Below are 17,076 nucleotides of genomic sequence, written 5' to 3'. Positions count from 1 at the left end.
ATTCTTCTATTGACCAAGCAAATTGTTTTACTTTGGAATGATTGCAGTGACGACAATTAATTTTGAGCAGTTGTGTAAAGTAAATGTTGTTCGACTCCCTTCCATTTCTGCAATGTAGGCTACTCCGCTACTGCCTTTCTGTCATGTTGGATTCCGCACTTTTACTTTTTGTGCAAACAAAAAGATTGTTCCGCTTCGGCGACTTTATGTGTAGCATAGGACGAACGTAGATAGGACGTATTTAGTCGGAATATACCGGCTCGGTGGCTTAGTGCGCCCGCCTCTGAATCGGTAGGCATGGGTTCGATACCTTGTCGGGTCATACCAAAGACTTATTAAAAATGGTACTGAATCTAATTTCTGCTTGGCACTGAGTAATGGAGTGGATTCGGGTAAAAATGTACTCAGTTGCGCCTCTACACGGCTGCATTGACATTGTCTGCTTTGTATAGCGCTGAGGAGCAACGCATTCTGCGATGGATACAGCGCTATATAAAAACTAACATTATTATAATATGGAATAAACTTCTTTCAGAATTTTAACTTTCCTTTCAAAATAGGCCTAGTATAGTTTAAATTATTACAACTTTTGAGTCTGCTGCACTAGCATTACTATTTCCTAGTAAAAGCATTTATGTTCGAAAAAATGTTTTTGTATCACACCCCTAAGACTGTCCAGCTGCGACATTAGATCTAGGTCAATCAAGACTAAAATGGATAGAACTCTTCTCTGTATACTATTCGATGCTACTGCGATAGTCTATCGTTGTAAAGGTCGAAACCAGCAACTGAAAATATTGTCATCATGTCCTTCCTGAATCGAGTGGAGGTTTCTTAAAAAACCAAATCTGCGAAAATTTAAATGCAAATGTTTATTGTCAGCATGAATATAAACCTAGCTGGGGATTTGCAACTTTTCGTCTATTAAGCATCGCAATGATGCCAAATGAACCAATTTGCAAATTCATCACCAGCTTAGGTGCAGGAATAAGTAATGGAAAGTGATATTTGGTCTTTGTAACGGCAAGCATGCAATACCATTTTTTTAAATCAAACATAGAGTCGGTTTTGAATTTAAACGTAAAGTTACCGAGAAAGGGTTTACAATTTAGATGCAATGTAAATGAGTCTTACTTCTAAACAATCAGTTCAGTGGAGTATAAATCACATGATCTTGATTCACAATGACGTTGCCTGGATAAACACATTGGAGCCGAACCCAGCTCTCGTGATCACAAGAATTTTATTTACTTCTATTATTATGTTTATTCACTCAATTTATCCAGATACATGCATAAACAAAAGATTGCAGCTTATGACAATTTTTGAATTTTTGATTTTCCTTTTTTTGAATATGATCTAGCTTTCATCAGTAGAAGTAAACCTATGATATAACGGTGGAAAGATTTTTAAGTCACGTGGTAGGCAATCAACGTCATTTAATCTTGCTATGTACAAAGCGTGTATGTTCGGGCGTATCACAACGGCTTTGCAGTCAATTGTTGTTACCAATGATTGTCGTACAAAGTACAAACAACGATTTACGTCACCTCAACATACACTTTCCACGACATATTCCCACAATCATTCTAATCAAGGTTATCATAATGAAAAGACGTGGCCACATCTAGTGCATTCTGATGAACAGAAAATTTTATTCAGGGTGTAAATTGACCTTTCTCGAAGACTAAACTTGATATTTCAAATCCAACCAGATGCATTATTGACTGACGAATCCACGAGAAAAAAACGCTTCAGATAAAGTTGAGTGTAGATAAAGAGTATAAGCTATTAAATATGTTGAATGTGTTGTGATTTTACGTGTATTTGAATTTCCTCGGAATGATAATACTGCTTTGTTACACATTTTATGGTGGAGCTGATATGAAGCTTTATTGCCACAAATTTACTTTAATTATGTTGAGATCGCAAACTGTTCAATACTGTCGGTTGAATTTTTCAACACATATAAAAACTGAATTTTTAAATGTGAACTTTTAGCGAATTGAACTGTGTATTAGTAAATTTTAAAATATACAGCAATTCAGATAAAATCAGAACATGCCAATTGCATGGTATAATCTTGAACTTTTAGGGATAATGAAAGTAGGGTAACGGGAGTTAAAGAAACAAAACAAGACATTGATTTGTGGCTTTGAGTGTCCAAAGATTCATCAGGAACTACGGAGCAAGTATAATGTGGTTGTCCAAGAACTCGATGTAATTGGCGACTTTCGTGTAAACTCCGATAACATATTTCTGGCATCCTCCAAGTGTCGTACCGAATGAAACGATCCCATTGAGATACCATCGTCTCTCCTGCCTCCACATCAATGGACCTCCAGAATCCCCATTACAAGAATCTTTAGCCCTGTTGCTGTTGAGCAGTAGTTAAGAAACGAACATTGTTACAGTTACATTCGTAATGAAATCAAATAAAACAGTAATAATCGGTTTACAAACTTAAAACAAGGCTCTGCACAAGTAGTTGCATTTTTTTTTTCTACAATGAGTAAAAACGATATGACTTCCCGCTATAACTTTATGTAGGATCCACATTTCCAACCACGTTGTCAAAAGAACTGAGGTACTGAACTATTCCAAACTCAAGTTTTACGAGCAATAAACTAAATATATTTGATTGAATACATGCAGTTGCAGTGTTTCATCACAGAAAATTCCTAACTAACTCACAGATATCCAGCACAAAAATGGTTGCCAGTGACTTGAACGAATCCGAACTGTGGGTGTTCTCGGCTTTGTTCCTCATAAACAGCCACACAAGCAGTATTGTTGACGTAAGGCACCCTCACTGATCGAAGCACTCTAGAGGGCTCACGCAATTCTGTTGATGACAAAGCATCGTGATTTATTTACTGATACGCGACCCCTTTGGAAAAGTCACAGCTAAATGTAATAAAGCGTTTATGCAAAGTCAGCCAACTCTCCGAGTAACTAATCGAAATTTTCTGACCTTGAAATTGAGTGCGATTAAATTCGTTAACTAAAAATTGCCAATTAGATTGTAGCCTATTGTTAACATAAAACGGCTTTCTACCCCAAACTTAGGTTGGTTATTAAACAGACATCAAATAGGGCAAGGTTAGTTTTTAGAACCTACAACTCTGGTTGGTTTTCCAAGTTCTAATTTTGAAGAAAACAGGTCAAAAGAAAAGCGGAAATGTTTTCTCTATTGGAGCCATAAGCCCATCGATTTTTTATTTTGCAAATTTTCGTAAATGCTATTGTCTATTGACTATTCGTTTTAGAAACTTATTCAATATTTGTTTGAGCGTATACAACCTTGAAACAACCTTTTTTGTGTTCTTACTTTTCTGTTTCTGACAGATAAAAACATAAAATGTCATGGAAAAAAATGGAATTCAGATTCCAACCTCCATCGATTGTTTTCACTTATTTTTATACTTCGAGTTTTTTTAACTGTTTGCATTTATCAAATAACCTGTGTTTCTACTTACCGGTGATACCCCAACCAATAACTACACCACGTAAGGGGTCATTTTCAGGAAGTCCTATTTCTCTAGGGGTCCGCGGAATGCAGATTGGTCGAATCTGAAAGGTCAACTTTCTTTTTTAAAGGTTGGCTATGTAGATTATGAAGAAACTTTAGTCTTAAATGGGTTTCGGTTGATTACTTTGGTCATCGATTGTTACGTGGCTCAAGTATTCGGTATATAACACATTAATATCATCATCATTGGGTTTTGTTATTTATGGTGCAGGTTTCGTGGGGCATTTCTACACGCGTAGAATCCACTCCAGATGACTGGCTAACTGCACGCATGGCAGATTGTACATCAGCTCTCTACTTCTCAAGGTCACAAGTGAATTCCATTTTCTACTATCTTTTAGCGTCGCTTCTCAAGTTTATTTTGGCAGATCAACCCCATTTCTTCCTGGAGTTTGTAAATTGCAAGCCAACTTCAGAGCACTATTAGATCTTTCTACATGTTCATATCAACGGAGCCTTCTTCCTCTTAAAATATGTGGTCAGGTCTTCGGGTTTGACATTCCATATTTGAAAAATATTAAGTAGGCTATTAATATATTTCTAGCCAAGATTAGGGTTTTCACTTTTTAAATTTTATTAAAACAAACTGTGAAGTACATACAATGTAGTGGGCTATAATTAACAAATATACAGTACTTCAAATCAACGACTTGCTTTATACCTGAGAAATAATGCGATTGCTGAAGTAAATACGAATTTTATGCATTACAAAGATCAAATTACCACATATTAGTTTCAATTAAAATTTTTCTATGACAATATTTTATGCAAGATTTTCTTGCCCGAAAAGTAAGCCAACTTACGTATCTCCCAATTGGAGCAGGTCTGTTAAGTTTGAGGACGGTTATATCTCCTTCAAACAGGGATGACTCATCTTCCGGCATGACAAATTGTTCGTGGCTTGACGATTCGATTACAGTAAATTTCTGGAAAATGATATTGAGGAATTGTTAGGGATGCAGAGTCAGGTGTACGATAGATCAAATAAAATGTTTAATAATGTCAAAACTTTTGATAAAATGATGAAAGTGGATTTTAGGCTTTTCAGTTGAGATCACTGGTAAACTTTGACAAAAGGTGCGAAGACAAAAAAATATAAAGTCAACTGACTCTCTGATGCAAACCGCAAAAGGTTCCATTTCAGTATCACCAATTATGTAGCCATGCGTTTACTTATCAACAACAGCAACATACCTGCCGATTGGGGTTTGAATCGTTGAAGCGGTCTGTTACACCGAGCCAAACGACCAACGATCCAGTTGCGATTCTGTGTACAAAAAGAAAAGTTTCTGCAGATACTAAACTCATGTTCAGCAAACAAACATTTCAAAAACTATATTGTCTTCATCTTCAGTGATATAAATGTATGCAATCTTACTTACATTTATAGCACTGAAGATGAAGACAGTATAGTTTTCGAAGCGTTTGTTTACAGAACACAAGTTTAAAATCTACATTTTGGATTTTTTATTTTTTTATTAAAAGTTTCTCTTTTGAAAATTCTAAAAGGCTGCAGGCTAAGCAGTCAAGCCGATTTTATTGACACACTAGAGATTTATGAACTGCCAATCATGCAAAGGCATTTTATTTTCAATAACTTGCTTCATCTACATGAGCTTTTATGCGATTGCTACACCTAACAGCAGTAGCCTATGACTCATAAAATCAGCTCACTGATCCACACAATGGGCAGCGGTCACAACATATTGCTCGTCAACCAATGATCCTCCACAAAAGTCCTCCGTATCCTTCAGTCCATCAAGTCCTGGTTGAGTTCCTGAAGGCAGATATTTGTCATTGCTCTGCTTCTTAGTAGCAGGTTTATATCAGATTTGTCGCCTAATTACTAACTTAGGTACAAGGCAAACTGCTAAAGAAACACAGTTTTGAAATACTGGATACAGTTTAGTGGGCAGAAAGGCACTACTCAGTATTACAGTTGCACGAATGTCCTTATTTGCGTGACAAGTGGTCATGATTATCATGCTACGTCTCAGGCTCCTTCCAGCCTTCTTGATTGTGCTTTATTAAGTGAGACTACCCGTGACAACACCGAGTATGGAACCCAGGCCGTGACAACACCGAGTATCGAACCCAGGCCGTGACAACACCGAGTATCGAACCCGAGCTTGTGAAGTGAGGCTTCCCGTGTCAGCACTCAGTATCGAACCCTGGCCGGTGGAGTGAGGTGCCACTCCTTGCCCAATGCGACTGAAGCCCTTTAAGAGTTAATTGCATTCTAGAATTTGAGACAAGGTCAGATTGCAAAAAAAAACGCCTTGAAGACTAGACTACTCTAAAGAATTCCCAGAAAGACCTGACTAACTCACTAACCATTTAAAGTTCTAAACATCATTCTAACGACCATCTTGTAACAATGACTTCACAGAACGACCTTACCAATCGTCTTCGAAGCTATACGTACCATGCTCAAATTAAAGCCTGTTTCAGGCGCTAGCTGGCTGCATAGCGAAGGCATGACACCTGGAACGGCAGTCAAAAGGAAACCGGTTCGAAACCGCTGAGTCAAAGACCAAGAGGCTGTGTTTTAACAGGACACTTAAAGGCTGCCTGAAGGTGGACACGAAGATTAGCTTCCTTGTTTTTCCGTTCACTTAATCTAAATCTACAACCACAGGGCGTAAGCGCGGATACAACAAAAAAAATTCTAACACGAAGGGGAAGCATCACCATCAAAAGCTTAGGCTATGAAGCAAGATTCCACCACGGCTCATCCTATTTCAAAGCATCTCCGCTAAAGCAGTAGCCATTACCCAAAGTAAAGGTTTCCAAATAACAGATACCAGCCATACCTGCCATACCATCACAACTCACCAAAGTAAATGAAAGCCGCCCATGGCCATTCCCCGTCTCTTGCAAGTCTTCCTCCCAAAATAAAGCCAGTGAAAAAGTCGACTTCCGCTCTTGCATTCTTGATTCCACAATCTGAAAGTTGTTTATGACATAAAGAATTATATCTGCCAATGATGCTACGTAAACTAACTTTGACGTAACTTTGACCTTGATGTACTTTGAAAAAATTTAATCATATAAGTAACGCCTCGAAGTTTCAATTTTTTGTAGTTCAAAATACAAGTTTGGCGTTTTTGGTTTCTATGAAGCTCCCATATGATTGAAAGATACCTTTTATCGTAACAAATCATCCAAAAATTTGTTTTTTTGACAAAAGGTTTTTTTTACTAGATGAAGTAATCGAGGTTAACTTAGATCAGGGGCGTCCAACCCGTGGCCCGCGAGAAGGTTCTGAGTGGCCCGCGTGATATTTGTCGAAATGGCATATATTATATAATCAACTCAATCGCCAACGTAATTTATGGCGAACTTACATTCCGATAAATTGGCATTTATTGTTTGCTTTCTTTCTCTACTACTCTACAATCCCTAGTGCATGGGGTGCGCAACTGTTCAAGTTAATTTTATTGTATCACAATGCACATTGTTACGCATCACATTTTCTACATTGTTACGTCCACCCTTTTCCACACAATAGTACTTGTGCTTCAAGAGTCAGTCAATCAGCAATATTTCTTACTTTTAGCGAGAGAAGTTCAAAACTTTCTATTGCTAGAATTTTACAAAAATAATTGTTTCTTAACAAAAAGATCAGAGGATTCATAGATTGGCAGTTTTCGTGGCATCATTATTCGGCAGCACTTACTTGTGCGAGCAAGTTTTTCGTGGATGAACCTAGGGACAGCTGGACAATACATTACGGGACGCGCAACTCCGCTGTTCCGGCAACATCAGAAGGGTCAATTGCCAATTTGACATTTTTTACGCTTTGCTGCAGGCTTGCTTTCAACTAAAAACCTTAAACCACTTTAAAACCAACTTCACTCTTCTTATATAACCCATAAAATGTACAAACACATTTCTAAGATTAGAATTTGGGTGTGAGAGTTTTAATTAGAAATTATCAGACAGTCATTTTTAAGATTACAAATTAGCGGTAAATACTCAAGTGGCCCGCGCAACCATTCGTAAACTACATGTGGCCCTTTGGCCAAAAAGGTTGGACACCCCTGACTTAGATCTAAACTTTACTGCTCAAGGAATCCATGGAAGTCCAAAGTGCTTAACTTGCATCTTTCTAATGGGAAATATATAAAATCTTGTATTGATACACTTGATTTATGTGAATGTAGGTTACGTTAAGAGACAAAAGCAAATACCGGTAGCAACTTACAAGGTCTACACTCTGGGTAATTGCTGTTAGTATTTCGAACAACAGGTGCTGTCCCCTCGTGCCAAGTTTCGTCGTCGTCACATATCCATGTAGATGTGCCAGACACAAGTTCATACCTACAGAATATCATGCAATGGTCAGTTGACCCTTTACCGAGCTCTAACCAATGTTTTCCTTGGATATATGATGCATAAGAGTAGACTAGTCCTTATTTGCCGACTTTCGAATTTTTAAATGGGCACCTTTTAAAATAGTTTCAAACTGCTTATAATAGAAAACTTCAAATTTAAAATAAATTAATTGACGTTTGAGGTATGCCCAAAGACGTTAAATGTTCTCTGCAAAACGGCTTAAAGCAATAACATTGAGGCATGATTGTTCTCTGTCACCGTGTTTTGTCTGCTAAGCAGTGAAACTTTGTCGCAGCTCCGTTAACACATTTACCTTCAGTTAAGAAGTTGGAAGATCTTATCACAGCATGGGAAATCTTTAAAAAATGTTAAGTTAATAATAATAATAATAATGCTTGTTAAAATACAGTAAGAATCAAAAGACCAAGACGCAGAAAAGGAATGAAAAGATCATCACTGCGGAATATCCAAATTTGTTCGGTGTTCATCTCTTCAAATGATTGACATTCAAAACGACATAGATATTTTGCTTGCTAAACAGGAATCTGGCAGAAAAGGGTATATTGCAGACCTGGACAGAAAACTGAAAAAAAGGTAACAGAACGACACGATTGGAACAAATGAAGAGACGGAGATTTGCTAATCACGAAGCCAAAATAAATTTGTTTGAAAAAGTTGAACTAAAGAGCATCTGTTCCTCGGCAGAAAAGGATCTACAAGGCAAAGATTTCATGCGACCATCATCTGACTTCAGAAGTCCACCTTTTGAAAAACGTGACAGCAAGGATATTTTTACCCCCAGTTAAAAAAAAATACCCCAGGTGTCCTTGCTTTTCTTGACAAAAGTAAGATCAGTGGTAGGCATGCAGTAGGCTATACACCATATAGCATCTGTGTCAGCTAAAATAGGTCAGAATCTTTCAAAATTTGCTTTTGACGTCTCTTTTCTTGAACTATGTCGCAGAAAATATTGTGAAAAGTCCAGGGACCTGAAAGCATAGTTTCCAAGTTATGGAAAACATTAACTATTCACTAGGATGGAAAGCGGATAGTTAATTGGACAGAAGATAAGAAAGTTGAAAGACTGCCCGGTGCCCATTATTGTTTCTTTACATGGCTTTGACTAGCTTGTAGCAGTAGCTAAACTTTTATTTCAAACAGGACTAGCCATGCGTGATGTCATAACCTAGATCTTTGGTGAGTGGAATATGCAGGCCCGGATTTAGGGGGGGGGGGGGGGTAAAGGGTGCAGGTGCCCCGGGCCCCCGACTTTTGAAGGGCCTCCCTACGTGGAAAAATCTGATTTGTTTGTTGTTGTTTTTTTTGTTTCAGCTTTTGAAGTCTCTGGAAAATGCTGTGCAGTACTGGATTAATGCTACTGTAGATGTAGAGGTGGTTTTTCGCTCCGTAGGCGTGAAAAAATTGTTTGCACGGAGCCCCCCCGATCTAAAAGTGCCCCGAGCCCCCCATTAGCTAAATCCGGCCCTGCGAATATGACGAGACATTAAGGTCTTCACCTTTGACACAAAGGCCTAAGCAGTTCTGGTCGAAGATTAGGTATATTATGATTACACTGCTGCGATTCAAGACCAAATTATAATGGCTAAATTGGATGATCGTTCTTTCTAATGCGAAGGAGTCAGCTAGACCTCAAACATCAAAAAAAAATCCAGAGATGCTTGCTAGAGAGCTATTTAAAATCACGATTAGAAGGATTTTCATCTGATAGAATAAGATTCATGAAACTTTAAACCGTGCACCTAGCAAGTGAGCATGCTTCCTCAATTTTTTTATAATAACTTTGACAGAAAAGACAAACAATTAGCCAATTGGGCCAGAAGAAACTCGCCATAATTTAAAAAAAATTAAGTAAAGTATTAAAGTTGAAAATAATTGCACTTGAAAGAACATTTCAGCAACACTTGGAATACAGCAATACACCACACAATCCATTGGATGCTGCGCCTGGATATAATTTCGTGACCTGCGGCGGCTTCAAACGCAAACGCGAGAAGAAGCAGTACTTGGCATTATAGAACTGGATGAAACTCATTGATACAATAAAGACATACATTTTTTTGTTTACTGTTGTCTAGTGTACAAATAAGAATAACATTCTTTCACAAAAGGGGCATCCTTAAGTAAAGGAAAACATATTTTCATTTAGTCTTAAAAATGTATAACTGTAACGCAGTATCCGACTAAAATAAAAAAAAAAATCTTAAAGTTCATGGGCTCTGTAGGCTGTGTGTCATAATTGATCAAATACTGCTATGTGGTGTTTGTTTTCTTTATCTTACCAAATAGTGGTACAATTAATGACGATAGTGGAACCGTATGGACGCTCCTCCTCATCAAAGGTCGGAGGTAACGTTCTCGGGATGTTAAGAAGATGGTCAGGTCTTGGACAATGTTTTACTAGAGAAAGTGACACATTAAATTTGTAAACGCAAAATGATTGCTATATATACTGTGTGTATATAACTATATATATCGGTTTGCATTAGTGAGCTCTTAACTTCATGAGGTAACAAAGAAAAGTGTCAAAACGTAAATCTGTGACACCTTACTCTGAAGCTGTAAAGATAACACATTTTTACATCACTAGCCTACTAAAATGATTTGAACTATTGAGCTGATAAATCCATATTAATAAGAAAAATATCAAAACTTGCAGATTAGATCTGTTTTCCATTAAAGGCAATGACTCTAGATACGAAAACACATCAAAGTGACTCACTGTTACATATTGGTGCCTGAGAACTCCATGTGCCATCAGCTTGGCACATCGATTCTCTACTCCCTACCAGTCGGTAGCCGCGATTGCATGTGAACGTTATCCGATCCTCGTATTCAAATACAGCTTTTTCAGGGGTTTCCCTTTCCCCGTTTGTTGGAGTGCCAAGATCTTCCAAACATTTCACTCCTGCAATCCAACATGTAAAATTACAATAGCAAGACTTAAAATGTTTACAAGAAAAAATGAAGATTTTTAGGTTAAATGACTTTTTCGTTTCGTCCACTTACGAAAAGTCCTGTAGTTCATTTTGTAGCCCGCCATCTCCAATGTGAGGTCAGAATGGAAATACAGTCGAACGCGATTTGTGTTCAATTCAATCCAGCTTCCGTTCTGTGGAGAGGATTCTCCGCAATATCTCATCGTGTTGTCGCGATCATCTGTAACCTTGGCGCACACACAAGCGTGTTAAAGTAGAAATAGGCTCTTCAGACCCAGTTTATGTTGCAATTTGGACAAGAGCAGCTTGGAAACTATAAGTTATCTTTTTTAGCGTGTTTCCTCAGTATCGCACCACTAATTAATGCCACCTAGCTCTCAACCGCTGCTTTTAGTGAGAAGCCAGGTAGTCCTGACGCCAGGAAGATCACTCCTTCTCAACTAAAACAGGTCGTTAATATCTACATTGTGAAGTAAGCAACGACCATGCTGTTAAAAGTGAAACTCAATCTATTAAATAGCATAAATGGCGTTAACCAACAACCAAAATAGAAAATAGCATTCGGTCTGTCCCGATAGCTCAGTGGCTTCGTGAACGAAGTTTCAAGATCAAGCAGCGCTGGTTCGACTCTCGGGGTATGCGCTTGAGCAACTCATTTTAAGGACTGCTCTCCATTCAGCGGCACGTAATGGATAGAATAATTCCCTGGCAACAACGCTTCAACAATCGGAAACTTCACTCTGTCAATCTCGGTAACCGGCCCTCCATCAAAAGTGTCTACAAGTATGCGAAACTACCAGGAACAACGTATCAAAGCTTTGTCAGTCCGAGGATAAAGCTTCCAAACTAACTAACCTACGTCCTGCAGTATTCCACAACATTCTACATACCTCCAACCAGTCGTACACGCATCCTTCTTCGTAATGTTCTTCGATTCCAAATACAGGATCGAATTGAATGTCTAGTGCCATTCCTGTAGGAGCCTGAATGTGTTGTGATAGACATTAGTTGGAGGTTCAACTTTCTTGTCAAGTCAAACGATTAAAATTGTCACAACTGATCATGAATCAAAATAAAGTCAACAAAGCAATTTTTAAATATATACAACTAGCCATTTCTCCTGGCTGATTTAATTAAACTATTGTTCGAGATTAGTGGCAGACCAAGCGTAAAATTTCACGTAGTTGGCATTCGTTCAGGTTTGATCTCAATAGGTTCTTTAAGTTTATAACCCAGAACGTCTGCTCACAGAAACATGTTGAGCCAATCAAACAACATTTTCTTTGCAATCTTTCCATTTCTAGAAATTTGTTTTTATCCAGTTACTGGTAAAAAGGCACAAAAGATGTTGCTGCCGGCTTCGCAGAGAAGCTTAATTAGCCAGAGGTGAGCGGGAGCCTCAACAGACTTCAAGCAGAAAAAAATAAATAGCAATAAGTCCTTTTACATTTGCAGAAAAATCTCAAAAGTTGAATACTCAAAGTTTGGATGTTTCTCAGGACAATTATCGTTTCTAGCACTAGTTGCAACGTTCATCTGATGAAAATTTTTACGTAATTTAACGTGGAAAGTAACCGCTCACACATCTTTTGGCCAATCTTTGAAATAATGTATGGTTCATTTTTTCTTGCTTTCAACCGCACTGCAGTACATAACTTTGTAAATTTTATTTTTTGTGTTATACGCTCTGAGGATGCGCATTGTCATGGTGTGTGAAACGTCAGTGAAGCAATAAATTAACCTGTTTGTCGTTGCTTTTACTTTCATCAGATAAACGTAGCAATAAGTGCAAAAAACGACCTCGAAAATTGTAGTCGAATTTGCTAGCAGTAAAATAGATGAATGCTCAACTGTATCGCTCATCACTATTCTTTCCAGGCATTCAGGCAATAGGTGGTTGATTATTATGAAGACTATGATTACTACAATACTATGATGGCAATTATGAAGCAGCAATGATTCTAATGTTGTTTTTTGCTGGGCTTCTGTCTGTGAGAAAATACTGTCTTCATTAATTTAAAAGAAGGAAATTGAATTCGTACGATTTCTGCGTGTCTGCAGGCCAAAAATAATACACTGTGCAACAACGGCTCGAGCCATACAAAATATTATCGCGAGTCGGATTTGGCCCGCCGGCCGGACTTCGTACATCCCTGCAGTCTGTTGAGTAATGTATGACATCTTTAGTGCGTGGTGGGCCACTTTCCACATGCACAAACCTGCAGTGTAGTGCGACAATCAGCCAACTTGCTATAAGATTTCGGGTAGTCCGTAGATGCGATGAATGTTTCTCCGTCAGGCTGCGCAATGACCTCATCTTCACATATTGCTGTGATAGAAAATAATAAACCTTTATTTGAAACAGAAGTTGCTGTTGCTGGTATGGTAATGAAGTTGATTGTATCTGTTCTAAGTAGTTGTCATCAGGAAGCTCAAGCTACATTTACAAAATGATATGTCCCGTACCTGCACAGAAATTGTAACAAAATTTCAGTGCAATTAAACTTGCAACAATTGCGTGCCCGCACAAAATATTCCATAACTAGTAGAGATGGAGAAATGAACATTATGTGTATGACGAAAGCTGCAAAAAGTGACTCCACGAGCAGTGCACCAACAAACGTGCTGTTGGTCATCATCTCAAATGTAAACATGAAGCGAAACAGAGGCAATCAAACACTGTCAAACAAAAATTGTTTTTGTATAGCATCTGTAAAATGTTTTTCATTGTGATTCAAGCAAACCCACAACACGGTTTAATCAACCATGTCCTTATTAAAAATGATCGAAGTTGAAAAAACCATAATTTTTTTATTCTTTGCAAAATTATCCATAACCATTTTAATCACATAAAACATAGATCTCGTTATCAAATGGCCAATTTTTATGGAGCTACAATGCGATACCACTCACCAGTGCACAAAAAAAACACAAAATGAGTCAATCAGCCCAACTCTCTCCCACAGAAAACTACAGACAACTTGTCAAAACTTGCAAATTCCTTCCAAGCCGTTTTATATATTCATTTTATCTGCAATTCCTTTTTGTAAACCTGATTTAGTTTAATTCGATTTCAATCCAAACAAAAGGTGATTTTTCTACCCCCCACTCACCAACACAAGTATGTCGATTTTCATTGAGCTGGAACCCAGGTCTGCATGAGCAATAGTAGGAACCAGGCACATTATTGCAGAAGTGATTGCAGAAGAGAATTTCATCCCAATCCTCCCCACCTGCAGCGACTGCTGCGCTCAAGTCGTAGCATTCATCGACGTCTGGAATCGAAGCAAAAAAGAATTGAGTTCTTTGATCAATATTAGCTCATGATTTAACTGTTCGAGATTATTCAGGGTCATTTTAGATCGGAAACTTACAAGGTTGCTAACATCACTCTTAAAATATGTTTTTGAGATATGAGCTGCACTTTTGAAGGTGTATCTTCGCAAGCTGTTCTATCGGGTGTACTGTAGTAAAGCTACATCCTTCAATTTCAAGTAGGCTAGATGACTATCCACCTTGGTGACCGCGCCAGCGTCCCTGGTTCAAAGACTTTATGTGTATACAAAACTGCCAGAAATAAGTTTTAGAAAATGTTTTCCAAATTATTACACAATACATAGCCTATTCTCAAAGAATAGAATAAGTTGCTGGGTGGAAACGTTTCAACAATTAGTTAGCCTAATACCCTCTTCCACATAATGAGATTCAAATCCAACCGGCTTCGGATCTTCATTGGAATAGTCAGAGACAAATCTAAGAACCATAACATTGCCAGAAGATTTGTAAACATATTGCAACCCAGGGGCGTCGCTGGGGAAATGCGAATTGCCACAAAACTTTCGGACTCCTTCAATCTGCAAAAAGGAAGAAGTAATGATCTTTTTCGTACAATTTAGAATCTATCTGAAAACGGGTTTTGTGAAATATATTTCAAATATGAAAAACTGGTTTGAAGAATAAACATTTCAAATCAATTTATTGTTTTGCAGATATATAGTAGGCCCACTCACTTCGACGTAATCGTACACGCACGCGCCTCCAAGTTCTTCGTCATAGGAATCTTCAAGATCAAAAGTCGTGAACTTGATGCTGACCTTATAACCAGGTCGCACCGTGATGCGCCAAGTTTTGTCGACATTGTCAGGATATGAACCGGAAACCTTGTCACTGTCAATCCTTCCGTATCTTCCCCCAAGCTCAACTGTTTCCGCATGGAGAACTTGAAGGTACGCGAACATCGCAATTATGGAGATGCACAACCTACCGTATACCAAATGAATATGGTCAACAACGTAGCAAATTAGTAGCATGGATTACTTTAAACCAGGCTAAACTGAAAAGTTTAATTGTCGTAGAATTGATAATAGCCTACTATGCACAACTTCAAAAGTTTCAAACCAGGACGTTCAAATTAATTAATGATGAGTGCTTAGGAAGAGAAAGTTCTTCTTACTTCTCTTACTTTAGAAACTTATGTCCTACTTCATGTAAAACTTGATAGTTTCCCTGTTTTCCAAAAACTATCTCTATTTGTTTTTTGAATGCACCTGACACCAGACACATTAGTTAAAAATACTGTTTATTCAAAAATAAAACAATACTCATAACAGACGTTTCTATGAGTTTAACTGTTGCCTGTTAATTTGAGAATCATTTCTAAATTGCAGAGACATCCTTGCTCACCTCATAACAATGTGCTGGTGTAGGCCTACTTCCTCTGTATTACTTACAAAAAGTTCAAAAATAGTTGACTTACGTAATGCCTGCAAACAAAAGCAAATAAAACATTATTCCAAGCGGTAGCCTAATCTAAACGTTTGATTACAACACCTCCAGTGGCTTTAGGTATGTGGATTGTGGAGCCCTATTATTCATTTATTCTTTAAGTTGTTGTTCATATGCTTACTTAAACGGCCAGGTTTGGTGGCCATGCTTAATTAAGTTTCATCTACATACTGTCAGGACCTTTCATTGGTTTTGTTCCCCTGCTCTATCTTAAACATCATCCTTTCTGTTGTTTTCCAACAAAGAAAAGTAAAATTGAACTGAAATCTCGTTCGGAACTGAAATCACAACAATGCAGATCTTTCTTTCTGCTGCAGACCTTCGTCCTCGAGCCCATTTTTCTTTTATTTTCTTTTAACATGGACTAAGAAGCAGGCGTAGTTTTTTCAAGATGTTTTTTTTAAAACTTTTTTAAAGAATACATGATATTATCAGCCCGTCCAAGTTAAATATTCTTTCATTCAACATGCCATTTTTGCATGCTTATGTGGAGAAACTTCAAAATTCAAATAAAATCGAACTCACCAATACATATATAGTAATACTGTACTTCGTTTTGTTTGATATTATTTGCTATATAAATCACTGTTCCTTCAATTCACATCAGAAGATTTGTGAGAAAGTTTAGTAATGAACCTTTTACTCTCGACTTGTATTATAGCTTTGTCACATGAAGCAAGAGTAAGCATCGCTTGACTTGACTGCGAAGCAATATGCTTTCAAGAACTAGTAGAAAACTGGAAGAACAACAAACGTATTTTCTCAATACTTCCTTGAATGATCGACGTCACGCTTCATGTGAAACAACTTTCTTTCTGGAAGAAAATACCATTCCATTAATCTCACACCACCACGCAGTGTTGCCAGATTAACAGAATGCAGATGAGAAACTTTATACTCGAAATCGAAAAATGAATCCAACAAAGCCATACTTAAAAAAAATACTTTTGTAAAATGGACTTTGAAATATGAATAAACAACAAAATCGTCTGAGGATGTGTCAAACACAGAACTACGATAAGCCTAACTAAAGCTAGGGCCTGTGTTGTAACACAAACAATAGTTAATAAGATTCTTTTTTCGCTGAAATAATTCAAATTTTGCTTATTTAAAAGTCAATTAAGTGACTGCAGTTAGAATAATTATTCCTTTGTATATTAACAAAAACCTCAAGTTCCAATTTGCAAATTCAGAATTTCATGCAGCCTGCAAATAATAAGGCAACACTGCTATCATTTGTTTAATTATTATCTTTTAAACGTGATCTAAATTTTGAATGCTGCACTGAGTATGATATTTCGTCATTTCCGCTGGGTCGACGTCACAATCCTTTTTGCTAGACTTACATTATGTTGTGATAGTTTATGTTAAAGTCCTCGAAAAGTGCTTTTATTGCAACGTTTTGAAATTACAGCTCAATCTAAAGTTAAGAACAACCCTCTCCCTCCAATATCAAACCATTCG

General features: G+C 37.6%; 1 protein-coding gene across 1 annotated transcript; it reads right to left on the bottom strand.

Annotated features, from left to right (window-relative positions):
- Positions 1-857: 857 nt before the first annotated feature.
- Positions 858-15,586, bottom strand: LOC145772257 (mannan-binding lectin serine protease 2-like). Its single transcript, XM_082584117.1, has 17 exons — positions 15,511-15,586; positions 14,838-15,087; positions 14,513-14,681; positions 13,941-14,102; positions 13,047-13,156; positions 11,718-11,810; positions 10,898-11,054; positions 10,611-10,796; positions 10,171-10,288; positions 7,740-7,855; positions 6,368-6,478; positions 5,207-5,309; positions 4,727-4,799; positions 4,336-4,458; positions 3,480-3,573; positions 2,695-2,845; positions 858-2,377 (listed from the first exon to the last, which is right to left on the bottom strand). The coding sequence occupies exons 1-17, from the start codon at positions 15,513-15,515 to the stop codon at positions 2,182-2,184; spliced, it is 2,217 nt and encodes a 738-aa protein (XP_082440243.1). The 5' UTR covers positions 15,516-15,586; the 3' UTR covers positions 858-2,181.
- Positions 15,587-17,076: the final 1,490 nt, after the last annotated feature.

Source organism: Aplidium turbinatum, chromosome 6 (assembly GCF_918807975.1).
Source record: "Aplidium turbinatum chromosome 6, kaAplTurb1.1, whole genome shotgun sequence".
NCBI classification, from domain to species: domain Eukaryota; kingdom Metazoa; phylum Chordata; class Ascidiacea; order Aplousobranchia; family Polyclinidae; genus Aplidium; species Aplidium turbinatum.
The sequence above is the reverse complement of the archived record's forward strand: the minus strand, read 5'-3'. Positions and strand labels throughout refer to the sequence as shown.

What these genes read in the sequence shown, in the direction of transcription:
- LOC145772257 (XM_082584117.1), bottom strand. An exon ending in GCGTGTACGATTACGTCGAA is followed by an intron (nt 14,682 to 14,837) that starts GTGAGTGGGCCT and finishes TCCTTTTTGCAG; the next exon opens with ATTGAAGGAGTCCGAAAGTT. An exon ending in GCTGCCCATTGTGTGGATCA is followed by an intron (nt 4,800 to 5,206) that starts GTGAGCTGATTT and finishes TTTTGTACACAG; the next exon opens with AATCGCAACTGGATCGTTGG.